We start from the raw sequence: 27,882 nt of genomic DNA, 5'->3' as shown, positions 1-27,882 counted from the left end.
CATGACATTCTTGGAGTTAGGGCTTCCTGAACTCAGAGAGCACAGTTGGTTACACCAAATAATACAGCAATTAGTACTTTACCTTCTAGCCAAGAAAACCCAACCCTCCTTTTTTTTTTTTAACAACATTGTTTGCCTGGGAAGTCTTCTCTAATTAAGAGGAGCTGGGTAGAGGTTTGCCCCACCTTCAGGCACCTGCTCTCAGGCTCTCCCTTCTACTTCAGGCTTTCAAGGTATCTGGGTCTTTGTCTTGGCTCCTTCACTCTAAAGCAGTATGGCACAGCAGAAAGCTTACTGGATCAGGAGTCAGGTGGTCTGGGTTCAAATTCTGCACCTGCCACTTACTACCTGTGTGACCTTGGGCACTTCACTCATCTGAGCTTCAATTTCCTTAACTGTTAAATTAAGAAATTGGACTAGATGGCTGGTCTATAGGTTCTGTAACTTTTACTGTGGTCCTCCTTTATCCAATTCTTCAGGAGAGAGCATTCCCCCAGTCTCCTCAACTTTCTCAAGTCTCACGTGGGCCCTGTCCTGCACCCCTTTGCAAAAACCTGGGTGTCTATGCACGATGGTGTCAGGCATCCACTCCAGATCCATTTCCTGGGAGCTACCCCCACTTGGGAAGTTCTCTGCACCATACAGCGGCCCAGCAGCCAACCCCCAAACACAGAACTGTTTCATGAAGCATGGTCTTAAACAGAATGCTCCTTCCCAGAACGAAAGGTAGAGATGGGGGAAAGGCGGAGGGGGAAGATGACGCTGCCAGCTCTCCTACTTCCACCCCCATCCCCAGGGATGGGGAAGGGAAGACTTCAAAGACATGTGAGCTTGGCTTTCTGCTTCCCCTGAAAGAGGATTCAACTGAGTATTTTCTCCCAGACTCCCCAGGCTGGAAGGTGCCTCAGCAACCATCAAATCCAACCCGTTCTTGAATAAAGAAGCCACTAGTGGTAGAGCCTCTGGCCCGAGACCTCAAGGAAGAGCATCTTATTCCCTTTGCAGGCAGCCCCCTCCCTTAGGGTCAGCTCTCAGGTTAGGATTTCCTGCTGACCCCAAGCCTAAATCTGCTTCTTGACACTTTCCCTCAGTGCTCTCAAGTCCGTCTGCTGAGACCAAACAGAACAAATCTAAGCCTTCCTCCATGTGACAGCCCTCCAAATCCTTAAAGATAGCCAGTGTGCCCTGCCCCCCATTCCCCAGTCTTTTCTTCTCCAAGCTAAACCTGCCCAGTACTTTCAACTGAGCTTTACTGGACATGGAACCAAGGATTAAAGTTTCTCTTCCTGTGTCTGAAAGGCCTGTCTCTTTCCCCCTCTTCCTAAAGAAGGGACAGCAGAAATCCCATGAGGGGCAAGAAGTCAGCAATCACACTGAGGGCAGGGTGCCAGGGCTTCCACACAGGCGCAACTGGGACAATGTGAAGAGGCAGGGGCTGCTGTCACCCCTGCCACACGGCTTTTGTTCTACAAAAGGTTCAGGGCTATCGCAACTAAAGCAAGAGGGTGTGAGGCAGCAGAAGATGCTGCCGCTCCTGGCTGTCACCTACATAACTGAGCAGCATCAGCCATGGCCTCTGGGGGGAGAGAATAGGATGTGGTGACTCCATTATCAAGATGAGGAGAGATCTGGAGGGGGGCGGGGAGGAGAGAAAATCCCGAAAATAACCAGTCCTGAGTAGCATACTCATTGTTCTGCAGAGACAGACCCTGGTGGATTCTGCTCATCCATCCTCCTCTGCCTTTTCCCCATCCCTCCTTCTCTTCCTTTCTGTCTCTGTCTCTGTCTTTTTCTCTTTGTCTCTGTTTCCCCTTTTCACTTGTCTCTTTTCTCTCTTCTTGTTCTCTCTCTGTCTCTGTCTTGTCAACTTTACCAAATCATTTCTCTTTAAGAGTTTATTTGCTCTTTGTTTCCAAAGAAACCAATTTCTACATGACAGCACGGTTGTTTATTGAAATACTAGGTTATGTCCTCAGAAAAGATGAGGCATATGGATGGCAATGTCCCCAGAGAAAGAGAAAACAGAAACAGAGAGAGAGAGAGGCAAAGGCAGCGATAGATAGACATTTATAGTTGCTGGGAACATTCTCAGCACTGGGAGTTAGGAGCTAGCCAAAAAAGAGATTTTGTTGACTCATGTTTTATAACTTCCCCAAATCAGAAAAAGTCCAAGTGACTCTAGACCAAAGAACACCAAGCTCAACTGATTCTGTGGACATCCCTGTAGGGGAAGGGCTGGAGTTAGCTTCAGGCACCTTCAGTCCCTTTTTTCTTTCCAAGCAGATTTGAAAGAAACCCTTCACTCCAGGAGTGGAGGGTCATGACTAGAGCAAAAGTCACATCTAAACGGAGGACTTGGAAACACAAGGTGCCGCCCACGGGAGGATGGTGTAAGCCAAGAGGAAGTAATTAGTTCTGCTTCTCAGCACTTCATCTTCTACCCCAGAACCTAATAAAAGAACTTAAACCCACTATTAGAAGGGTTAGATTATGATTCGGTGTTTACTGGAAGGGTTAGACTATGATTCGGTGTTTAGGTCATTTCTTTCCTACTAGAAAGGAAGCTGGTTGAGGGGATTTTTTCTTTATATCCTCAGCACCAAGCGCGTGCTCTGTAGATAGTAGGTGCTTAATAAATGCCCATTCATTTGAATCAAAATGAATTGGAATGAAATGAATTGAACTATCTGATCTCATTCTTATGATAGTCATAGAAATTACTTTTTATTAAGAATTTCAAAATTAATATGACGATACCTCCACGCTTTTTAGTGGCTCTTGCCTGCTTCTTCTTCTCACTCTCACCACCATCCAGCCTTTGCTGATATCATTCCTTGGCCACCAGAGTTATGTCCCAATATCTGGGTTACCAAGGCCTCATATTGTTTGATGTCCTGATGGGACCTGAAGCATTCCTGGGAAAAGGAGAGTCCTGAGTAACTCGAGATGCACTGGGGACAGAGTTGCCCTTGGAGTCAGGAAGGCCTGAGTTTAAATCCTGCCTCAGCCACTAATTAGCCATGTGGCACTGGGCAAGTTACTTATTATACCTATCTCAGCCTTGGTTTTCCCATCTGTAAAATGGAGAAATACTGTGCTTACCTCATAGGGTTATTGTGAAGCTCAAATGAGATAGCATGTGAAGTGGCTTGCAAACCTTAAAACAGAAGCAACAATACAAAGAGGACAGAGAAGTTGGGATCCATCCTTCAGTGGATCTTTTTTTGACCATAGCTCCCCATCTAGTTGGTCTGGATCTGGCAATACACCTCAGAACCTTTCTTGGGGAGCTCCAAGCAGGTAGCTGTTGAATCAGCTCCTCACTGGCCTCAGGGTCCCAGCAGAAAAGGGGTGTCCACCTGGCATGGATTACTAAGCATCCCCTGCCCTCCTCTGCTTTAGCTGCTTTACACAAGGCCTCCCAGTCAGACACGTCCTCAACATATCTCTCTAAACATCCATATCCTCTTACTTGTGTCAAATTATCAGCTTTTGTTGAGGAGTTAAGAGACCAAGAAAGTGGTCAACGAAGGGAAGCAGGGCCTGTAAGCTCCCTTCTTCTTTCTCACTCTAAAAACAAAGGGGCCCAGTAGAATGAGCACTAGATTGGGAGTCAGAGGACCTGAGTTCAAATATTGCCACCTATTTTCTGTGACCACAGGCAAAACATTGAACCTCTCTAGAATTCTGTTTCCCTAGCTGTCAAATAAAAGGATTGGATTAGATTGACCTCTGAAGTCTCTTCCAGATATAAATATATGACCCTATGATGCCCTCAGTTTGAGGACCATTTTCCCCATTCCATCCTTCATGGAGAAGCAAGATGGTGCCCCAATGGTGTTATATTGGACTTTAAACTGGCAGATTGGTTTCTTCCCTTTTTCTCCTCATTTTCTATGTCATAGCTTGTCATACTTGGCACCAAGGTGTAGTGGGAAGAGCCCTGGACAGGGAACCTAGATACAAATGGTGTCATCCATGCTTATGACCCTGATCTATAATATGAAGGGTTTGTTTTAAATGATCGAGGAAATCCCCTCCTGGTCTGACAACTATGTCTTACGTGAAGTGCTCACAATTGGCTGGTTCCTGACTTTATCAAAGAGAATTTCACCAATACTTGCCTTTCTAAGGCAGCCTGGGGACTGAACCTATCCTGTTTCATCAGCCTAGGGGATTCCCAGATGAGAAAAGTCCCTCTACCAAGGCGGATTGGTGTTTTCTCAGCAGCTTCGGTCTTTGTCCCATGTGGCACTGAGAGATTCAGCAACTTACCAGGATCACATAGATAGCATATGTCAGAATCAGGACTTGAACTCAGGTCTTGATGTCTCTCAGGTTGCCTCTCTGTCCATAGTACCACTGTTCTCTTTCGAAGGTGGGGTGGGGAATGGTTCCACTAAGAAATAATTACAGAGCCTGGATCTCTCTGGGTGAGACCTTTCTGCATGTTTGCCTCAAAGGGTACCAGGGAATGCTCATTGATTGACTAATGTTTTACAGTCAGGGTACCTCTCTCTATCTTTAACCCTTCTTGAGATAAAGTCCCTAATGGAAAATAGACTTTCTTAGGAGAAAATTGCTTATGGGTGGCTCATTGTTGGGTTCAGCAGTCATTTCCTGAGCAACTACTTATTTTTGGTTTTTGTTTTTTGTTTGTTTGGGGGGGGGCAATGAGGGTTAAGTGACTTGCCCATGGTCACATAGCTAGTAAGTATTATGTATCTGAGGCCAAATTTGAACTCAGGTCCTCCTGAATCCAGGGCCGGTGCTCTATCCACTGCCTAGCTGCCCCCTGAGCTACTACTTATTATGTGCAAGGCTTGTTGCTGGCTGCTAGAAATGTAAAAGGGAATAAGACAGAGTCCCTGCCCTTAAGGAATTTATAGTCTAATAAGGGAGCTAAGGGAGCAGCCAGGTGGTGCTGGAGGGTATAGAGTGCTGGGCCTGAGTCAGGAAGACTCATCTTTGTGAGTTCAAATCCAGCCTCAGACAATTCTAGCTGTGTGAGACCGAGCAAGTCACTGGGCAGTCACAGCTGTTTGCCTCAGTTTCCTCAGCTATAAAATGAGCTGGAAAAGGCAATGGCAAATCACTCCAGTGTCCCTGCCAAGAAAACCCTGAATGGGGTCACAAAGAGTCAGACCCAACTGAAAAAATGACTAAACAAAAAAAGAGAGATAAGAGAAGGAGAGGGCTAACTATGGGACAAGGCAGATTGTGATCAACCCCAGAATAAAGATGCTAGGGCAAGTCAGTCTCCTGGCCTCGGAGTCAAGGGAGACCTGGGTTCAAATCCCACCTCTGACACTTTTCAGCTGGGTGAACATAAGCAAGTCACTTAACCCCTTCGAGCCTCAGTTGCTTCATCTGTAAAATGAAGATGACAAGGCTTTCACTACCTGCCTCACAGCATTTTTGAGAAGGAAAATGTTTGGTAAACTTTGATAGAGTTTTTATCATAAAACTTTAAAAAAAAATTTTTTACCAGCTGTATGACCTCTGAAGTCCCTTCTACCTCCAAGTCTGTGATCTCAGGAATGTCCCTCCTTGTCACTGTAAGTTTGTTTATATAGAGCCCGGGAACTGTCCCTAGGAAACAAGGGCTGTTGCTCTGGAGACAGAAAGATCAAAATGAAACTGTCTCTGGCCTCTGAAAGCATTCAGAGGAGACAACGCTTGTGTGTGTGTGTGTGTGTGTGTGTGTGTGTGTGTGTGTGTGTGTGCGTGTATGTGTGTGTGTAGCTACATATGTGTGTATGTATGTATATGTAAATTATGTAGATATATAGGTATATATCTATATCATATCTCTACATATCAATGTGTAAAGAGATACACACATATGCATATTTGCATATATGCACATATTTATTAGAGGAATAGGGATAGCTAAGTGGTGCAGTAGATGGAGTGCCAGGCCTGGAGTCAAGAAGATTCATCTTCATGAGTTCAAATCCAGCCTCAGACCCTCACTAACTGTGTGATCCTGGGCAAGTCACTTCACCCTGTTTGCCTCAGTTTCCTCATCTGTAAAATGAGCTGGAGAAGGAAATGGCAAACCTCTCCAGTATCTTTGCTAAGAAAACCCCAAATGGGGTCATGAAGAGTCAGATGTGACTGAGAACAGCTGAACAACAACAAATAAAGACATAAATAAAGCATATATATATATATATATATATGGAAGAGCCATCTCCCTTCCTTATATGCATATGTGTGTGTGGGCATCTATCTACATACATCAGCATAGAAGGAAAAGAGATGGCCCTATTCCTTTGCTAAAAGGGACTCAAAAACAAGTCCCATTTCTGTTCTTTCCATGTCATAATAACTATGCTTTATGTTCCAATGGTCATTAGCACCTGGGCCCTGGCAGGCTGGCTGATTTGAATAAGCCCTAGGAGAAAGCCTGAAATAAACCAGAACCAAGGTGTAGGTGGGGCCAAACACAAGACATATTCAGGTAGTTAGAGAGGAATCCACTCACAATTGGACCATGTCTAACTGCATAGAATGGAGGGCTCTTGGCACTCTGGTAACATGAGTGAATATTCAAAAGATAGGATAGAGGCAATCACGAAAGGCTTCATGGAAGAGGCATCGTGTGAGCTGAGTCTTGGATTTCAACAGATGGGACAAAGAGGAAAAGGGCAATCCATGTGTCCAGAATGGCAGAAAGTTCAAGCTGGAACCCTAGACGCCCTCTGGGCCAACTCCCTCATTGAGCAAAAGGCAGGAGTGAAAAAACATGGATAATGCTTGAGGAAAGACAAGGTGCTCCACTGGGATGGAGCACAGAATATGTGAAGTGGAGCCGTAGCCAATTAGAGAAGGTATATAGAGGTATAACTGTAGCCTTGAATGGCAGGCTAAGGAGTCTAGACTTTATGCAGCAGGCAGTAGAGGACCACTGAATGATTTTGAGTAGGGAGCAATGTCATTTGAACTGTCCTTTTTGTTTTTTAAGCTGGACCCACCATTTCACCAGTGTAGGGAGCTCCCAGGAAGGAAATCCCCTGCACCAATGCAGAGCAGCAACTGCTCTGCACCCTGGAGTTTGGAGACATTCCTGGAACGCCAGAATGCTAAGTGGGTCACACCGCCAGCCCGCTGTACATCAGCGAGATTAACTTGGCAAATGTTCTGTAGGATGGATTGGGTTGCATACAGAGAGAAGTGGAAAGAACAGTTGGAAAGCCTTTAGAATAGGTTAGGGGAGAAGTAACAAAGGCCTGACCTAGAGGGAAGAAGGAAACTGAGGCTGTGGCTTGTCACCTTCTTACCTTTCCGTCTTTTTACACATTACTCCCTTCTGAGAACTTGGTTCTCCTTACAATTTCCCACTCGATCCCCCATCTTCCATCTCCATTTCCTAAGTGTTTGCACTGACTGTCCCTCGTGCCTAGAATAAGAGCATTTATTACCTTTTTATTGTATATTTATCCCTCCTTACCTTCATTTTTGGTGCCTCCTTCCCTAACCTCCTGTGCCATTTCAATCCAGCTACACTTAACATCTATGTTGTATTTGTAATGTCTTCTCTTTCCTTTTATGGTTTATATTTTTGTATGTATTTATCGTCTTCCCTATTTGACTGTAAGCGCTTTAAGGGCAGGGGCAGGTCTTTTTGTGTGTGTCTTTACATCTCCAGTGCCTGGCCACAGTGCCTTGTTGATTAATGCTTGCTGATTGATTTCAATACCTGGTTTCCTTTAAGAATCAGCAGGAGCATTCATTACCTTCCACCTGATTTCCTTCTCTGATTTCCAACCCCTCCCCCTCCCATCCCTCTAGCTCCCTAGGGCCCTTCCTCTCCAAATCACTGTATATCTACAGTTCCTAGGCCCCAGGCTCACTATTCCAACCCACAGACCAGGAAACAAAAAGATAATTCCTCCATTTGAACATTCTACACACACACTCAGTTCCACTCCAGCCAATTAAAGAAGGCCTCGTCATCACCGTCATCACCGTATAGTAAGCCCACAGGGAAAAGTCTGGATGGAGGGGAGGGAGCTCAAAGGCCCTTGGGGCATTTCAGGAAACAGGTTCCTGAACCTGGGGACATCCAATATAAACATAAATCTGGGATACATTTAGAGCAGAATGGAGCCCCTTGTGAGAGGAGGCTTCCTGGGCTGTGGGGTATACATTTGTAACATACCCTACAATGGTCATCTAGCTTCTGCTTGAAGAGGATCACAGAGCATGTACTCTGAGGACTGGGCCCTTATCGGCCAGTCTCCACATCACAGTCATTTTGCATGTGTCATCTCCCCTAATAGAAGGTAAGCACCTTGAGGCCAAGTACTCTCTTTGTACCTCCAACCCTGCACAATGTTACTGAGGCAAATGCCTCAACCCCCTGGGTTTCCCACCACCATTGACAAAGGGCCAGTGGGTCAGAGGGTCTGAGTGGAACAGGAATGAAGGAATTATGTTCCTTCATGAAAGAGATGGAGGAGGAGGGTCAATGTATAGCCAGGAAATGGAAAAAAAAAATGGACAGATATTGGCAGGAAGGTTGGGGAAAGGGGCCCCTGGTGGGTCAGGGTCAGGCCTTTAGGTGCCCAGAGGAGCTCTGAATAATTCACACCACTTGATTCTTTGGAGGCTCCTGATAGAAACTGCCCTCTCTATAATCTCTGCTTCTCCTCCTCCTCTCCCTCCATCCCCCAATAACTGCCCGTCTGCTGCATCACTGTTCTGGAGTGAGCGGAAGAAATAGAGGAGGCAATGAATGCATTTCCAAGTCTCTGATCCTATGATCTCATCTTCCACATGCCATCTTGTTGATTACTGGCAATGTTTCGCCCACCACCCTGTGATGTGGGTGCCAATGACTCCTAGCGTTTTACTAAGATGGAAACTCCAGATTCTCATCAATATATAGCTAGGTAATAAATACAACAGGGAGATGGCAACATCTGCCAAACCGCACAGTAAGTCATTAGTAGCTGAGCTAGAAGAGGATCCCAGGAGATGCCGTGTTCTGTTCTTTGTCTCCACCCTAAGAGATTAGTTACCAAGAGGAGCCAGGCCAGAAAATGTCTTGGCCCCCAACTGCCATCCCAGAGATGGGACAGCAATGAAAAGCCAATCAAAAGAAACTGTGCCTCCCCCAATGACGGGGGCAGCAGGGCACTGTGGGAATGACCCTGGGAGGAGAGACGAGAGAACTAGATTCAGATCCCTCTTTGCCACTCACTACCCATGCCACCTTGGGCAAGTTACTGCACCTCAGCTTCCTCATCAGTAGAAGAAGGCAGTCAGGCCAGATGACTTCTAGGATGTTTTCCAGCTCAAAGTCTATCTTTCTATGAGAGATTGTAACCTCTAGGCTTCCACCCAAGCAATGTGTAGCACGTGGAGAGAGGAAGGTTTAGGGTTGATGTATGGAAAATCTTCCTAACCATTGGAGTGATCCAAAAGTGGAATGAATATCCTCAAGAAGGTGTGGGCTTCCCCTCGCTGAAGGTGATTGTCTTCAAGGAGCGGCTAGATGACCATTGGAGGGTATGGTGCAAAGGGGATTCTGGTATACCGCACAGCCCAGGAAGCTTCCTCTCCGAAGGAGCTCCATTCTGGTCTCTAAATGTACCCCAGATTTATATTGACACAGGAAGGGGTAAGGGAGTCTGACCCCAAAGAAAGTGGCCAGGCACTCTTTCTCCTTTCCCCAAAAATGTGGGTAATCAAATCCCTTCTAGAAAAAGTACTGAACGAGTATTTATTCCCTCTACCACATAAACTTCTAAGAACATCTCAGAGGCACACACAGACAGAAAGAGAGACACAAGACATCTCCTTAGCTTATGAAACTCATTCTATGCCCAAGGAAGGCAAAGACATCTTCGTGGACAAGTGGAACAGATGTTTTCTATCTATACATAACTCAGCCCTGCTCTGTCCAACAACCCATCATGGCCATTTCTCCTTCCCATTTGGGCCTCCTTTTCTTTTTTCTTTCAGCAGTAGGATCTTCCCTGGCAATGGTAGGAGTCATCTCCAAGAACCTTCCCAACTCTGGTCAGCAAATACCTGACTCCGGATATCTGGAACTCTTGACCTACAGGGTTACCGCTAAATATGCAAACACCCGTTTCTCAGGATTACTGGTCACATACCAAGGCAGAAGAGGGCAGTCAGGGCCCTGAGGTCCCACCTTAGACTAGCCCAGACAAGCAGACAGGTCTTCATTGCCATGTACTTCTTAAACGAGTCAGGTCAGGAGAAATGAATCTTCTCCCTCCTTGCTGGAAGCCCTAGGGAAAAAGACCCAGAAAAACAGTCCCCAATAAGAGATGGGGTCATTTCTCCTTGACTATTTCCACCTGTTCGCTGCGGGTGTTCTCCTCCCCCTCCCCCACCCAAGGCTCTGTCCTGGGTGCTCTTCTTCCTCTATGCTCGCTGGGTGACCTCGTTAGCTCCCATGGATGCAATCATCACCTCCAGACAGAGAATTGTCAGATCTACTTATCCAGCCCTAATCTCTCTTGACTCCAGTCTCACAGCTCCTAATGCCTCTCATACGTCTCAAACCGGATGTCCCATAGAGATCTTAAACAGAAGATGTCCCAAATTACTCTCATTATCTTCACACACACACCCCGGACCCTCCCTTCTTCCTGATGTCCCTGTCATAGTCAGTGTTAGCCCCGCTATCCTTCCAATCACCCAGGTTCACAATCTGGGTGTCCTCATCATTTCCTGGCTGTCGCACCACCTTCCCCCATAGCCAGCCTGCTGCCATGTCCTGTGGATTTGATTTTTGTGATAGCTGTCATATTCCCCTTCTTTCCTGACACTGCTCTCAGCCTCACCTCATCACCTCACACCTGGTCCATTGGAATGGCCTCAAGGCTCCCCTGCTCCAGTCCACCCCCACTCGCTATGGAAGTGATCTTCCTAAAGTGCAGGTGTGGCTATGTCACTCTCCTATTCAGTAAACTCCAGTGGCCCCGATCACCACCAGGATCTAATGTAAAATCGTCTGTTTGGCTTTCGGAGCCGCCCATAGCCTGCCCCTTCCCATCTTTCCCATCTTCTTACACCTCACTCCCTGAATGCACGCCACCTTCCAGTAACTGTCCTCTAGATGCTCCTGTGCACTCTGCGCATCCCAGTGCCTGGAATTCACTCCCTCCTCATCTCTGCCTCCTGGCTTCTTTGGCTTCCTTCAAGTCTCACTTAAAAAGCCTACTTTCTGTAAGAGGCCTTTCCCCAAACCCCTTAGTGCCTCTGAGACTATTTTCAATTATCCAGTAGTTGCTTGCAAATTTTCTCCTGCTCTAATCCTCCTGCCCACCTTCGATTGTAAATCACTTGAGGGCAGGGACTGTTTTTGTCTTTCTTTGTGTCCTTAGCCCTTCGCACGGTGCCGGGCACATCCACTCACTAAATGCCTGTTGACTTGAATTCTCTGCCTCTCTTCCTTGACCTCTCCTCTCTCTTCTCCTCCTCCTTCCCTCCCCCTCTGCCCTCTTCTCTCCCTACCTCTCATCTCCCTTGTTCTCTCCTATCTTCTTCCTTCTCCTCCCTCTTTCCCCTAACCCTCTGCTGTCCTCTCCTTTCCTCTCCCTCTCCCTCCTCCCCTCTCCTGCCTTCTTCCTTCTCTCTCTTCCATGTGTCCTTGAATATTCAGGTAGTCCCTGAATGTCTCAGGAAATTCCTCCAAATGCTGATTCAAATCTCTTTGTTCAGCTTTGTTCAAAGGGGAACTAATTAAATTACTGGAGGTTCAGACATTCATTGTTCACTGGCTCAGAATTCCTTCAGAGAGCCAAAGGCTTTCTACCAAACAAGCTTTTCTCCTTTCATGATTTCTTATAATGATGGGAGTTTCACAAGCCACCGCAGGTGGGGGGTGTAAGAGGGGAGGGAAGAGAAAAACTGGAAGGGAAAGAAAAGGCAAATCAAAGGAATGGAAAAACCAGCTAAATTCGTCACCCAAAAACGCCTATCAAACATGAATTGGTCAATCAGTAGATTGGGCCAACACTGATATGTCTGTGGTCAGCATAATAATTTTTTTTAACTATCTTCATTAAGTTTAACTGTCTTTATTAAGAACTCTTAATGTTGGAGGAAGTACTGTTTGGTTGGTTTTTAATGAGTAAAAGAAGGGCAAACACAAGTATTAACAGGCTAACCAAACCCTAACTCACTTCCCCTTCCTCCATAGCCACTAACTACTGTGGTTCTGATAAATCTACATTAGAACGGAAGCTGGCCTCAGCACTACACCTTCTCACCAACATGGGGTCTCCCTGAGCTGGATGCAGGCAGGATCGGGGTTGAGCACTGGGGTCAATGCTGAGGGAGCTGGACCACCTACAGGAAGGCTCTTTTGTCTTATGCTTCTTTGTCTGGTTATGACCTCTGGAACACCCTGCCTGGGGGATAGCCCCTATAGACCCATTCTCATTAGTACTACTTCCTGAGGCATATGTAAGTGTATAACAGTAATGGACAGCATGCCCCAAATACTCCCTGGGCTACCTTTCTTTACCCTGTTCCCTGAAAGTCCTCCCTCTTTGTCTTCTATTGAATTCCTACCTATCCTTTAAAATATAATTCAAATGCTTCCTCCTCCAGGAAGGCCTCTCTGACTCCCCTGTCAGTCACTGGGGAGGGGGATGGGTCACTGTATACAGCATGCACCTAAAGAAACTTTTAAGGAATTTTCCTGATGTCTTGCTTTGAGCTCAGAGTTCCAGAAGGAGTCAGGTTGTAAGGTTCTATCTCTCTGCCTGACACCAACCTTCAACTCCAATGACACCCTCACAAGGAAAACATTCTAGCATGTTGCAAACCCCCCAGGAAGTCTGAAGAGAAGGGGGGCTTCCAGATGCATATGTGAAGGTTGCTTGCCAACAACAGGAATTCACTGATCCTGCTCTGAAGACAGAAAGGGAGGAAATGGGCCATCAGTCTCTTTTCTGTTTCTCTTTTTCCCAGGGTGCTCTTGGTGATACATCTCAGGTGCTGCTACTACACAACACAAGGGCTTTTCTGATCAATCAATCAATCCACAGGCATTTATTATTAAGTGCCTACTGTGTGCTAGGTGGCACACAGTGGATTGAGTGTTGGACCTGGAGTCAGGAAGACTCATCTTCCTGAGTTCCAATCTGGCCTCAGAAACTTACTAGCTGTGTGACCCTGGGCAAGTCACTTAACCTTGTTTGCTTCAGTTTCCTCATCTGTAAAATGAGTTGGAGAAGGAAACTTCAGTATCTCTTCCAAGAAAACCCCAAATGGGGCCACGGAAAGATGGACACTTCTGAAACAACAAAGCAACAACAAAAACTACATGCTTGGTACTACAGATTCAAAGACAAAATGAGATGGTCCCTGCCCTCAAGGAGTTTACAGTCTAATGGACTGCCCAGTTGCTAGTGCCCTCCCCCACAAAGAAGCTTTTATATATTGACTTTTCTGAATACATCTCTAGCACATAGTAGGTACCTGATTAATTGATGAATAATGTGTTTAGTTAAAAGCTAAAAATATGAAAGAACAAGAGAAAATTTCTGCTGGAGAAACAAAGAGGCTGTTGGACTCTGGTTGTCAATCCTGGGACAAGATCCTTTGCGATAGCCAGTCTTCCATTCCAACTGGCCATGGTCTATATCTGTTGTACTTTGAAATTGACATTCCAACTCCCTATGCCTTCACCCATTTCCTAGGCCACTGTCTCCTCCTCTCCATTTGTTTGAATTCCTAGCTCCATTCAAATCTCTGTTCAAATGTCTCCTAAATAAGGCCTTTCTCCAACTTCCTGATTGTAAGCACTCTCCACTCTACCCCTCCCAAATGAGTTATTTTGTGTTTATGTCGTATATTCGTATTTACTCAACTGCTTTTTTTTTTCTCTAAGTAGAACGTAAGCTCCTTAAGGGCAGGACAGTTTTGTTTCCATCTTTCTCTCTCCAGTACCTGCCATGGTGCCTGGTCCCATGGGTGCTTGATATGCTTGTCGAATGAACCAATAGAATGTAAGCTCTTTAAAGGCAGGAGCAATTGTGCTCTGGACTTTGTTTCTCCAGTGCCTAGGATGTTGCCTGGCTCGTAGTTGTCGTTTAACTGAATTTTGAATTGATGTTTTGACGCTTCTGTGTTCCATAGACTTCAGTGATCATCTTCTAGAAGTGGTGGGACTGGAGGGAGCCATGGAGATGGGGCAAATCTACACTGGACTGAAGAATGCTGGGAAGAGGCTGGCTCAGTGCACCTCTGTTACCATCAGGTATTTGGCCCCATTGCTCAGTAGACTCTGGGGGTTTCACCTCCTACAAAAGACTTGCTAATTACCACAGAGAAATCTTGGGAGGGTGGAGGAGAAGAGGGTATTGTTTCCATCTATTCTAGTTAATAGCAATAAAGAAAACACTGTAAGCTCCATGAGGGCAGGCATTGTGTTAGAAATTGTTCAATAAATGTTTGAAGAATAAGTGAAAAACAAGGAAAAGAAAGAAGGAAACCGGGGTGGGGAGGAGGGGGGAAATAGCTCTACGACTAGCCACTATTAATTCCTGCTGGCATCATACCTAGACCTCCAAAAATGACTGACTGACTGACTCTCCCTCTCTCTCTCTCTCTCTCTCCTCTCTCTGTCTCTCTCTCTGTCTCTGTGTCTCTCTGTCTCTGTCTGTCTCTCTCTCTGTGTCTCTCTCTCCCTCACTCCCTCTCTCTCTCTCCCTCTCCTTCCCTCCCTCCCTGCCTTCCTCTGTTCCTTCCCCCTCTCCATGTACATATCTCCCTTTTTCTCTATCTCTCATCTCTCTCTCTCTCTCTCTCTCTCTCTCTCTCTCTCTCTCTCTCTCTCTCTCTCTCTCTCTCTCTTCCTTTCCTTCTCAGTCTCTGATTCTGCCTCTGTCTTTCTGTCTCTGTTTGTCTATCTCAAACTCACCAAGGGCAAGTCCCTAGGGCTGCCACATGCCACTGATTATGGGACTTAAAAAAGCTCCCCTACTCTTTCTTCTGTAAACTCATGTCCAGGAGAAGGCTTTGACTCTATACTGGCATCCCAATTCTTCCTTTATTCTTCTAGTAATCTCAGTCTACTCCCAGATGGCCCTCTTTTCTCCAGATCCAGTCTTTGCTTTCTAAAGCGGCAGTTCTCAAATTTGGGGGCCTCAGGACCATTTTACAATCTAAAACATTATTGAGAACCCCTCCCAAAGAGTTTTTCTTTATGTGGATTGTAGCCATTGATATTTACCATTGTAGAAATGTAAAATCTTAATATTGTGCAAAAATAGTTTTGAACTCAAGGACCCCTAAAAGGGTCTCAGGGACTCCTTGGGGGCACTGGACCTCATATTGAACACCATTATTCTTGATATAGCATCCTTTCCTGGAACTAGGAAGGCATTCAGGAAGCTCCTGAATTAACAAATATAAGAACAGGCAGAATCAGGCAGAATCAGAGCCAACATATGTTTTATACAGACCAGAGATATTACCTCACTGCCATGATCTAACCTATCACTCATCATAGAACTGAGGCCCCCTCACCTTGCATAACTGAAGGAGCTGTAGTACTTGGCAAGAATCCTGGGGTGAACCAAAAACCCATTCCCCATCCCACCCCCTTCAAGGTAAGCTCCTTGAAAGTGCCCTCATGAAGAGCACCCTACTTCCTCCAGTTGGCCTTTGGAGACTGCCATAGACTCAGAGAATCACAGGTCAAGAGCTGTAAGCCATCTAGACCAATCATATCCTTCCACAGATGGGGCAACTGAAGCTTAGGGATGCTGAGTGATACTACCACAGAATCCCAGATCAAAGGCAAACCCCCTCAATTTACAGAGTGGGAAACTGAGGCTCAGGGCAGTCAGATAATGTATCCAAGACCACACAGGGGAATTTGAACCCAAGTGCCTTGTTTCCATATCCTGAGCTCTCTGCCCTGTCTTACCCTGACAACTGCCCCAGCTCCTGTGAATGGCCCTACTGTCTCTAGATACACAAGTCAAGCACACCTAACCTCATTACTACCCCTACTACAAAAACTCACTGTTCTTCTCTTTTATTGTTGCTGTTATTCTGGGTTCCAGGACAACCAAGATGTTGCCTATGCAAGTGGATGGGGAGCCCTGGCTGCAGGCACCCTGCACGGTGAGTGCAGTCCGTCTTTGACGCTGGCCAGAGGAGCTATCCTCCCGGCCTCCAATGACCACAGGCTTACTGAGAAGAAAACAAGCTTACAGTAGGACATAGCAAGATTAGCAGGACAGGCTTAAAATAAAATGATCAAATAAAGAAACCTCAGAGGTCCCACAGTACAGCCCCACACACAACAGGGAACTTTTCTGGGGCATTCTAGACAGGCAAGTTTCCAGACTGAGTGAAAAACTGCCTCCCTCTAATCTCAGCCAGCTAGTCCTAATTTGTCATCTGAATCTACATGGAATCAGTGTGCTCCATACAGGAGAGAGAGAAATCTTCACACCCGGGTTTCTCCAAGTTTTTATTCTTTCAGCCAATCAATGATTTCATCAGCCTATAAATAGTTATTAAGAGTCTACCATTTGCTAAGAGTCAGTATGCCCTTTCATGACCTACCCCCAGTGGAGGACCAAATGAATCCTAAAGGGATTTTACCTCCTGGGGCCATGTAGAACCCATGGAATCCCTCTTCCATGGAACAGTGCTTCAAAACCTTGAAGACCGTGTCCTTCCCAAGCTTTCTGTTCTGCAGACCAGCCATTCCTCATTCCCTAGATCAGTACTGATGTGGCACCGTCTCCTGTCCCTTGGCCATTCAAATTGTGCTCTTCCGCATGGACACCAGCTCCCCAACACCTCAACCTACTGGCCAGAATGGAAAGAATATATTCCAGGTGTGATCTGACCAGGGTGAGAGGAGTGGGGAGCGAGGGAGTATAGTGAAACTGTCACCATCTTGGGTTTCTTTTCACATGAACTATTTTGTTTTACTTTCTTTTTGTTTTAAATTAAATTTTATTTTAAATTCTGCATTTTCTCCTTCCCGCCTCCCCCTCTCCTAGCCATTGAGAAAGCAAGAAAAACACAGCCTGTTATAAATACACATAGCCAAGCAAAACCAATTCCCACGCGAATTGAATATATTTGATGTGTCTACATGTATGTGTGTATATATGTGAATACACACACATACACATACATACACACGGGGCAGCCAGGTGGTCCAGTGGATAGAGCACTGGCCCGGAGTCTGGAAGATCTGAGTTCAAATCCAGCCTCAGACTCTTACTAGCTGTGCGACCCTATTTGCTTCAGTTCTTCCTCTGTAAAATGGGAGAAGGAAATGACAAATCACTCCAGTATCTTTGCCAAGAAAGCCCCACAGACAAGTCCATGGGGTCACAAAGAATCAGACACTACTAATGCACATATATATGTATGTGTATATACACACATAGACATGCGCACACACATATATGTACAAGCATGTGTGTATATGTACAGATGTGTGTACACGTGTATTTGTGTATGTGTGTAGGTATACATATGTATGTGTGAGTGTGTATCCTCAGTCTGTACTCTGAATTCGTCGGGGCATTTTGTCATGAGTCCTCTGGAATTGTTCTTGTCCGCTGTGCCCATCGGAGCTCCTAACCCATACTCTTCTCCCTGGCCTCCCAAGCCCTCTGTCACCCCGCTCAGCTCCCTCATCCTGGCCTCAACATTGACATTGTTCATTCCTGTCTCCAGGACTCTGCCCCATTCTAGCTGGAAGCTTTTCCTTTTTGTGCCAGTTATTTGCTTTTCCTTCCTCCAAAACCTATCTAAAAACCCACCCCCTCCAGAAGATTCCCTCTACTCCCACCCCAGGACAGCCAGTTTACCCCTTCATCCTTAATTGACTTAATTTACCCTGAATTTGAGCAGGCAATGAGGAGAGCCCTGGGTCTGGAGTAAGAAAGCACGGGTTCAAATCCTTGTCGCTTATTATGTATGTCCCTTCAGACAAGGGACATCACTCTCCTCAGCCTCAGTTTCGTCATTCGTCATTCGTCACCCCATAAGGATGGGTTGGGGTCCCTCCCTGTCCTAGATTCTCTGGTCTTATGTGAGACCTTGGGCAAGTCACTGCAATCCCTGAGGCCTCAGTTTCTTCACAATGAGGGGGTTGGTTCTGGGATCCCATGGTCGGAGGGGCTTTGGTCCCATATCACTCTAAGCCAAGGTGAAACTGAGGCTCCCACCTGATCTTGAGACACCTGGTACATCCTTCAAACTTCTGCCCAACCAAGCTCATTTATCAGGGGCCTGGTGATATCACAGAAAACATATGGACCTGACCATATGTCCTGGGTTCTCATCCTTGCGTTTCCACTTGCTAGTTGTGTGACCTTGGCCAAGCTTGCCCATCTGTGAAGTGGGTGGGTTTGATCTGGTTGTCCCAAAGGTCCCTCCCAACTCCGACTATCTCTGAGGCTATGAATAGCAAGGACACGAGACAGGTGCAGACAGATCTCCATGCATGGGAAGCTCCTGCCTCTCTGGGCATCTCTGCCCATCACCACCAGCACTGCCAAATCTGTCCTGCCCAGAGCCAAGTCGCCTGTTCTGAAGCTGGTCAAGGGCAGCTGTCGTTCTGGAAGGGAGCCCTCAGACAGCATGGTGCATGGTACAACAGGAAAAGAAGAGAAGAGCATTCTGGTGTCAGACAGGCCTGGGTTCAAATTCTGGCTCCTCCATCTTAATGTGTGACCTTGGGCAATTTATTTCCCCCTGCAAGACTCAGTTTCCTCCTTTGTAAAATGAAGAACCATAGATCACAGATTCCGAGCTAGAAGAAACCATAACAATCAGCCAGTCCAAACCCTACCCCCCTCCCTGTTAAACAGATGAGGAAAAAGTGCTGAACTTGGGAGCTGCAGGACATGAATTTGAATCCTGACTCTGCCACTTACTCCCTAGGTGACCCAAAGTAGGTCATTTCCTTTTCTGGCCTCAGTTTCCTCACCTGTAAAATGAAAGGATAGAACTCAGTGACCTCTAAGGTCCTATCCAGCTGACCCTAAGGTCCTAAGGATCCTAAGAAACTGGGGCCCAGAGCGATCAAGTGACTGACCCACAATCACAGATGGGTTTGAGGCAAGATTTGAACCCAGGCCTTCCTGATTCCATACCTAGCCCTTTATCTACTATATCACACTGTGTCTCTGTTGGGCATGAGCTAAGTGGCCCCTTCCAGCCCCTTGTTCTCTCTCTCTCTCTCTCTCTCTCTCTCTCTCTCTCTCTCTCTCTCTCTCTCTCTCTCTCTCTCTGTCTCCCTGTCTCTGTTTGTCTGTCTGTCTGTCTGTCTCTCCTCCCCCTACCCTCCCCAGCCATTTGTTCCCGTAGGACTCGTGTATATGAGCTATTCATTCACTTCCTCTCTTTCCTTTCAGGCTAAAATCACCCACAAAAACCAAGTGCCCATGTTGCTGGGGCCACCTCCGAAGCCTAGCTTCTTCTTCCTCAAGAAGCAATGTGACCGGGACTTCTGAAGGGAGTGCCAGAGGCCTCAAGCCAACCCAGGAGGTGGAGGAGAACTTGAAGTCTACACACACACACACACACACACACACACACACACACACACACACACAGCACCCTCAAGTAATGGAGGCAAAGAGATTCACCAGGACAGAAACCTACCAGACTGGGGGTGGAAATATCCAGGACTGCTGAGTGAAAATAGCTTCTTGATTGGTGTAGGGCTCAGAGGACACTCTTGTCCACCAGCCCCCCAACTCCTGCTAGGCCCCAGGTGGTTCCCTTTAGAGGTAGGGGCCTATATCTGACCACCTGCCACCGTCCACCCCAGAGGGCCCACGCAGAGCCAGCATAGGACTCCTCACAGGTGGCAGAATCTAGACCGAGCTGAAAGACAAGACCAACCCCCTCCTTCCCAGCCACTCCCAGGCCGGAGAAGTTGGACAAAGCTCCATCTGTGCGGATTCAAAATGGCCCACAAGGTTTCAGAATACGACTCCTGGCAAAGGCCAGCAAGTGTATGTCCATCTCCCAGTCGTCATTTGAGCTCCAACACAGTTTTCTGAGAAGGCAGCAACGGGGGGCAGAGGCTGGGGAGCATTCTGGGTCCGGAGAATGCTGTCAGTTGGAGTGCTTGTCAAACTCCTTTCCACCAGGCAGAGTCTGTTGGGAGCAGGCCAGCTGCCTGGGCAGCCTCACACACTGCAGGGCAGGTCTTCAGTTTCCTAGCCATTGAACACCTGGGTGGGAGGCAGAAACACTCGAGGCTTTATTTTGCCAAACAGTGTAATAACAGCACAATGTGAAAACCTTCCTGCCACTGCCTTCTCACTGCTTCAAGACAAACCAGGTTTCCTGCTGGAGTTCCAAGGCCTGGTGGTGAGAGAGAGACAGGAGGAGATGGAAGGAGAGATGAAGAAAGAAAGAGGGACAAAGGGAGAAAGGCAGAGAGGGAGAGAGGCGGGAAAAACACAGAAGAAGAGGGAGGAAGCAGGGTTCAGCACACACCAGCAGACAACTCGTGTTTGCTTATTTACACACACACACACACACACACACACACACACGCCCCTCTCCTCCTCTCCCTATGGGGTATTTTATTTATATATTTATTTATAGACTTAAATTGATTGATAAAGGCCAATATAATGAAAGAAGGGAGTATGTGTGTGTATGTGTGTGTGTGTGTATGTGAGTGAGACAGACAGAAAAAAAGAGACAGAGAAAGAAAAAGAAAGAGACAGAGAGAAAAAGAGAGAGGGAAGGAGGAGGAGAGAGAAACAGGGAGGAGAGAGAGAGAGAGAGAGAGAGAGAGAGAGAGAGAGAATGAAAGACAATGAATAGTAGTTGTATTTGTGTGAGAAGAGCCACACTGGAGTCAGAGGAACTGGGTTCAAATCCTGCCTCTCTCATTTGAGTCAGGACTTGAGAAGTCACCTGCCTAAATCTCAGTTTCCTCATCAGCAACATGAGAGGGTTGGACAGGATGGTCTGAAGTCCCTCCCAGCTCTCAACCTATGGATCCTATGGCTAAGACACGGCCCAGGGTACCAACTTTAGAGGCTATTAAGAACACCACGAGTGCCTTTGGTGCCAGGATGAGTCCCTGAATCTGTTTCTCCCCTCAACATGGCACACGTCCTCCCTCCTCCCAAATAAGGACATCTTTCATGCCATTTTCCCAGGGCTTGATCTGTGGTACTCAGTTTAAGATTAAAAATTCCAAATTGGGTTCCTTTGCTGGATTTGTATTCAATGGGCAATAGATTTCTTCTACAGCCTCCCCTTCCCCCTTTCCCCTCTGCCCCAACCAAAGATTCTGCCATCATATATTTCCCTGATCACAAGGATCGAGGGCCACAAAAAGTGATCTCTCCTGAGCTGGAGACCCATGGCCTACAGTTCATATCCTTTTCAGATGGACATGCTGGGGGTGAGGAGGGAGGGCAAGGATCTTTAGTAAAGAAAACAGCCCTACAGTTTGAATACAACCCATTTGAGTCACTATCATAGATCCAGACCAACTTCACGTGGGAAAACATTTACCAGCCAAACTGGTCAGTCAATCACTGAGGCTGGCTTTAGGAAGTAAAGGTCTGGATCCCAGGTCTGGTTGAAGACAGAAATGCTCCTCAGTCCAGATCTGGAGGAAATTATGTCTTGTAACAACTGTAGTGTAAGAAAATCAATTAGCTCTCCTATTTACTCTCTTCCTGGTAGAAACCACTGGTGGCAGTGCCTTTGAAACAGCATGTCCTCTCAGAGCAGGGATTCTTGACCTGGGGTCTATGGGCATTTTAAAAAAAATTTTGATAACTACTACAATATAATTTGTTTCCTTTGTAATCCTCTATATTTTATTTTATACATTTAAAAACATTATTCAGAGAAGGGGGTCTATAGTCTTCCAACACTGCCAAAGAGGTCCAAGACATTTAAAAAAAGGTTATGATCCAGGTCTTAGAGGGACAAGGAGATGAGAAGCTTCATCCAGGGACATCTTCAGACTTCCAGGGCAAGACTAGAGGGATTTCAGAGCTCAATGACCCGAAGTTGATTCCAAAAGTTTTCTCTTTCCTCGAGTTCAAAATTGGAACAAAGGATGAGTTTGCCCTGCTCAGAGATTTCTCCCAAGGAATGAATAATATATGATTGAATGTGTGAATGGAAAGCATTATATTAAGTGTCATAGTGCCATTAAGTGCCAAGCACTATGTTAAGGGCTGAGGATATAAACAGAAAACCTAAATGGTCTCTGCCTTGCTCTCAAGAAGCTTACATTATAATAGAGTAAGACAATGCACAGAAATGCTACTCTGCCTAGTGTCTCCTTCTCCAACAACAAGAGGCTGAGACTAGGAAAAGGGAAGCAGGACTTTGGACATAAGTTGAGCCTGAATTTGAGAGAACAAGTACCAGAGATTGTGGATGTGATAACTATGAAATGTACCTGTAATCAGCTTTGGGCTAAAACACATTCTCTCTCCATCTAGGCCTTTTACACCCAGCCCAGTAGTGTGGCTGAGTGTGGGAATCTGGGGATGAATCATAGCATCCCAGATCAGGAGGGAACCTCAGACACTGTCTAGTCCAACCCATATCTAAAGAAAAATCCTCTAACTTTCCTGATGAATGGTCAGCCAGCTTCTACTTAGAGATTTCCAACAAGGGGCACCCCATGCTAAAGCAACTGCAATATATTTGGTACCTGGACTGAGATTCAGGTTGAAATGATAGGTCTGCAGCTAAGTAAAGGCTGGCTCCATGACCATTGTTTTCAGATCCCAGGAGGTCCTGGTTCTAAGAATTTCAGAAAAGCGCTTGCCTAGGTACGTGTATAGTCCAGCCTTGCTCCCAAACCTCCTACAGGTGGTTCTTTGTCAAGAAGAAAACTTAATTTTCAGAGCCCCACAAATGAGAAGCTGATCTTGAGACTGAGCATTTGAGACTGAGACTGTTGGAGACATCTCACAGTCAGGATTTAGAGTGTTACTTATTATAGATTTTTTAAAATGGACAGATGACTAGATTAGATGGGTAGATAGATAGATGAATGGGTGGATGGATGGATGGATGGATGGATGGATGATTGGCTAGATAGATAGATAGATAGATAGATAGATAGATAGATAGATAGATAGATGACTGAATAGATGGAGTGATTTAGAGTATTACTTATCATAAATCAAAAATTGATAGGTGACTAGATAGGCAGATAGATGACTGGATAGATAGAATGAACAAGCAATAGATAGATAGAGAGGGAGAGATAAATGGATGGATGGATGGATGGATGGATGGATTGAGTTGGATGGATAGATAAATAAAGATAGATGATGGATAGATGGCTGGATAGATAGCTAGATGATAGAGAGATAGATGATAGAGGGGTAGATAGAGAACTGAAGGGGATAATATCTGAGGACCATTGATGTAGAGCTGAAAGGACCTGTGGAGGTTAACAACCTCATTTTACAGATGAGGGCACTGAGGACCTAAAAAGTCACAGGATAATCAACCTAGGGCTAGAAGGGCCCTAAGAGGACGCCCAGTCCAACCCCCTCATTTTACAAATGAAAGAACTAAGGAGCTTGAGTGCCTTGCTCTCATAGGCAGTAATGTTTCTTTTTTTGGGGGGGAGGAGTTAGGCAATGGGGTTAAGTGACTTGCCCAGGGTCACACAGTTAGTAAGTGTTAGTCAGTAATGTTTCGTATTCATTCACTCAACAAGCATTTATCAAATCCTGGCCCTGTAGCAGCAGTGTGACAAACAGGAGCTGCAAAGGCAAACAAACAAACCCAAAACAGTCCCTGCCCTCAAGAAGCTTTTGTTCTATTACTAAGAGATCATTTAGCCCAATCTCACCCATTTCACAGATGAAGAAACGGAGACCCAGAAAGGTGAAGGGTTCCACCACGTATCAACAAGTGAAGGACTCAGATTACAAAGCATAGACTTCGTGTCCAGTGTGCTTTCTATCCCACCACATTGCTTGAGATTCATTCCACAAATCCTCCCCAAGTAGACAGTCACCAATTTCCACAACACCTGTCTTCCTATGCTATTGACTTTACAGAAATTCTGTGGCCATTATTTTATCCAGCCTTGAAAACTAAAAACAAAAATTGTACACACACCCACGGGCACACATTCCAAGCTTGCCCTCCTTTCTCCATGGTACTAAGAATGAAACTGATGTGCTTTGAGATGTTGTTGTTGTTGTGAACAGGTGGGCAGGAAGGGGCTGCCTCCCAAGATGGTTTTATCATCCTTGGGAGCCCTCAGAGACCTGAGAATGTAAATGATGGAAGGTGAACAGTCACTAGCTTCTCTCAAGACAGTTCTTTCCACAGATGGAAAAGATACATTAAAATTGCCAAATAAGTTGGGAAACGTTTGGCAGAAAGCAGGAGCCTCTCGCCAGACCAACCTTATATAATATGTGTGTGTTATGTAACATGCAGAATACTTAATATGGTGTATATATTATGTAAATGATGTGTCCTTTGAAGTAATAATGACAAATATAGACCCACTGATCTCACATATTCAATGACAGATTAGAACACGGAAGTCCCTTTGCCAGAGAGTCTTAAAATGTAGCCCCTCCTGGTGGACCTCATCGATTGCCAGAACTGCATCCACCTCCCCCATCTCCTGGCTTTCTAGTCCCCTCTCCTCTTAGCTGCCTTCTCTACCAGATAGGCAGTGTCTTCAGCAAACAAGTGAGAGAGGGCAGGACCCACCAGAAAAGGAAATCCTTCAAAACCTCCTAACTCTTCCTCTTGGCCAGGTGTGTGTGGCTGTGAACTCTACTCCACTTGCATGGGAATCATTCCCTTTCCTGACTGCACTAACCATGCTTACCCAGAAGGCTAGAAGTGACCGGAGCCCACTGGTTGGAAGTGAGGTGGTCATTAGCTCTAGCACGGAACAGGCTCTCCTTTGCCTCCCTCCCCCAAATGCTCTTGGCAGGGGCAACTGGAGCCGCCAGAAAAGAAATACCACCGAGACTACGACCAAGACAGAAGATATCAGGCCACTGGTAGCAGCAGCTTGGTCCAGTGAAAAGCTGGCTAGGTTTGAAGACCTGGGTTCAAATCCCAGTAGTACCACTAATTACTTATAGGACCTTCCCTCCCTTCCACTGCTTTGCTCTAGGTACAGTCAAGTCAACCACCCTTCCTGGAAAGGAAAAGTCAATCAATTACCCTTTGACACCAGCCAGTCAGTCAACAATCTGAGCAGCGTCTGTTAAAGCACTTATCTGCTGTAGACTGTGCTCAGTGTTGGAGATTGAAAGAAAGGAAAAAAGCATAGTCTCTGCCCTCAAGGAGATTACACTCTGATGGGAGAGACAAGACGCAAACTCAACACGCAAAGTATGTACAACATCAATGGGAGACAATCCCAGAAGGAAGAGAAGTGGGGACCAGGAGCCCCCTGAAGAAGGGACAGTTTGAAATCTGCATCCTGGCTACCCCTCCCCAACATGTACTGTCCTCCCCCATGAAAACATCAGCTCCTCAAGGTCAGGGACTGACTTGATTTCTGTATTTGTGACCCCAGTGCCTGCCACAAAGCAAGTATTTATTCAATGCTTTTATATTTATTCATTCCTCTGGGCCTCAGTTTCTTTGTCTGCAAAATGAGGGGGGAGGGTTGGTCTAGGGGACCTTTAAGGTTCCTTCAGCTTCCTAAGTCTATGAACCTAGCGCAGGTACAAAGATCTTCTCAGAGGGTCAACATGAAGCGGCATGATGTAGTAGTCAGTGCACTGGCCTCGGACCTACCTTACCTGTCCCCTGGCCCAGAACCCATCCCACCTATGCCCAAGTACAGAACCCATCCAGATGCTTAAAAAGGAAAAGAAAAGAAAAGAAAATCCTTTGGAAGCATCTCATTTCTGGCATTTTTGTTGTCTTCAGTGATTTCCTCAGGGTCACAAAGCCTCACCGTGTCTGACCCTTCATGACCTCATTTGGGATTCTCTTGGCAAAGATACTGGAGTGGGTCGCCATTTTCTTCTCCAGCTCATCTGACAGATGAGGAAACTGAGGCAAACACGGTGAAGGAATTTGCCCAGGGTCACACAGCTAGTTAAGTGTCTGAAGCCAGATTTGAACTCATGAAGCTGAGTCTTCCTGATTCCAGCTCCAGGGCTCTATCCACTGTGCCATCTAGCTGGCTCTCTGAGAAACTCAATGAAGAAATTAGAAAGACGGGAGGGAAAGTGGAAGGGAATCTCATACGATCTTGGGCCTAGACTGAATTTACAAATGGCACAAATTTATAAGAAATGCATATCCTAAAGATAACCAGAGATGTGAAACACACACATACACACATATACACACATACACATATATATACACACATATACACACACTTACAGACACACACACATACACACACTTACACACATACATACACATATACGCATACTTAAATACACAACCCCTCCAGATCCCTCCTGTAGATGAAGTACAAAGAAATCGGTATCATCCCTTGACTCGGGCGATAATTCTTTCTCCCTTTCGCATTGTGTCTCTCTTTGCTGCATAAAGAGATGCTTCCCAGCCAAGATTAAGAAGGTGAGACTCCGCCTGTCACTTTCCCTGCTCAGTCTGCACCTGGAGCCTTCACTTCCAGCCCCCAAAGTCTGGGAAGGAGAATGCCCAGAAGAGAACGACAGGGGTAATGGGAAGGCCCTGCGACCGTGCAATGTGGGGATCCGCAGAAGTAGCTAGAAAAGTTGAGCTTGGAGATGAGACATCTTGGTTGGGGGGTGGGGGTGGGGAAGCCCACTGTCTTCAAATACATGAAGGGCTCTTCAAGGAAAGAAGATTAGTCTTTTCTGCTTAGCCCTAGAGGGCAGAACCAGGAGTTAGAGATGGAAATTATAATGAAGCCCATTAGGCTTGATGCCAGGAAAAACTTCCTAACCTTTAGAGCTGCCTTAAAGAGGAAAGAGCCGCCTGACCGAGTTATGGGTTTGCTCTCGATTGAAGGCTTCAAGTAAAGGCTGGAACAGCCACTGGTCAGGCATGCTGTGGAGGGGATTGTCATTGCCTAACATCCTGGTCTGGATGAGCCTTCTTGCTCAGAGAGTCTATGCCTGCAACATTTATTTTCGGCTATCAGCTAATGATGAACCAATTCTACTTTCAAAAGACATTTGAGAAGGTGAGGTTCCAGTCAACACTCCCAGGAACTAATTCCCTGTGAGAACATATCAGGGAAGGCCAATGGACAGCCTAGGCCACCTGCCACCATCCGTACAATCCTGACCTTCTCGAAGAGGAAATGAGACACATGCCCTGGGAGAATGCATAAGCCATGACCTGTCCCAACAGCGCCATACATGACAACTTCCACTTTTCAATTTCCCACCACTGTGGGAATTTCAGGGAAAGTTCTGATTTTACCTCCATCCCTCCTAAAATCCTAGATCAATTTTTTCCAGCATCAAAGCACTAATCTCCTCAGCCTCAACATTGTTGTTCCATCAAAACATGTTATTGTTTTCTTTACCAAAGAACCCCACAGTTCTGGGTCACATTTAAAACCACCATTCTTCATAGAAAGTAGAAGCAATGTCACTTTGGACTCTGCTATATTCAGTTCCAAAAGATTCATATGGCCAATGCATTTAACCAATCGGTCAACAAACATTGATTAAGTACTTACTGTATGCCAAGCACTGTCAGATACTGAGGATACAAGGACGAGAAAGAAATGGTCCATCCAGTTTGAGCCATTCTTTCCAAAGTTCACTAAAATATAGATAAAAGCCCTGGAAGGGACCCCAGGGACCCTTCAGCCAAAGGACCATAGGCTTGGTAGTAGACCTAGATTTGGAAGGGAACTAAGGAGTCAACTAATCAACTCTTTCATTT

At 46.0% G+C, this 27,882-nt stretch overlaps 1 protein-coding gene across 1 annotated transcript in view; it reads left to right on the top strand.

Annotated features, from left to right (window-relative positions):
• Positions 1-26,495, top strand: part of LOC144454057 (diacylglycerol kinase beta-like) — a 139,342-nt gene extending 112,847 nt beyond the window's left edge. The window contains exons 11-13 of the mRNA XM_078154692.1: positions 14,134-14,254; positions 16,068-16,128; positions 19,395-26,495. Of these exons, the coding sequence (XP_078010818.1) occupies positions 14,134-14,254; positions 16,068-16,128; positions 19,395-19,493 (281 nt within the window). The 3' untranslated portion in view covers positions 19,494-26,495. The remainder of the gene's footprint in view (positions 1-14,133; positions 14,255-16,067; positions 16,129-19,394) is intronic.
• Positions 26,496-27,882: the final 1,387 nt, after the last annotated feature.

The sequence above is a fragment of the Phascolarctos cinereus genome, unplaced genomic scaffold, assembly GCF_003287225.1.
Source record: "Phascolarctos cinereus isolate Bilbo 61053 unplaced genomic scaffold, phaCin_HiC Scaffold_5;HRSCAF=322, whole genome shotgun sequence".
Taxonomy (NCBI): domain Eukaryota; kingdom Metazoa; phylum Chordata; class Mammalia; order Diprotodontia; family Phascolarctidae; genus Phascolarctos; species Phascolarctos cinereus.
This window is presented reverse-complemented; position numbering and strand designations above follow the sequence as displayed.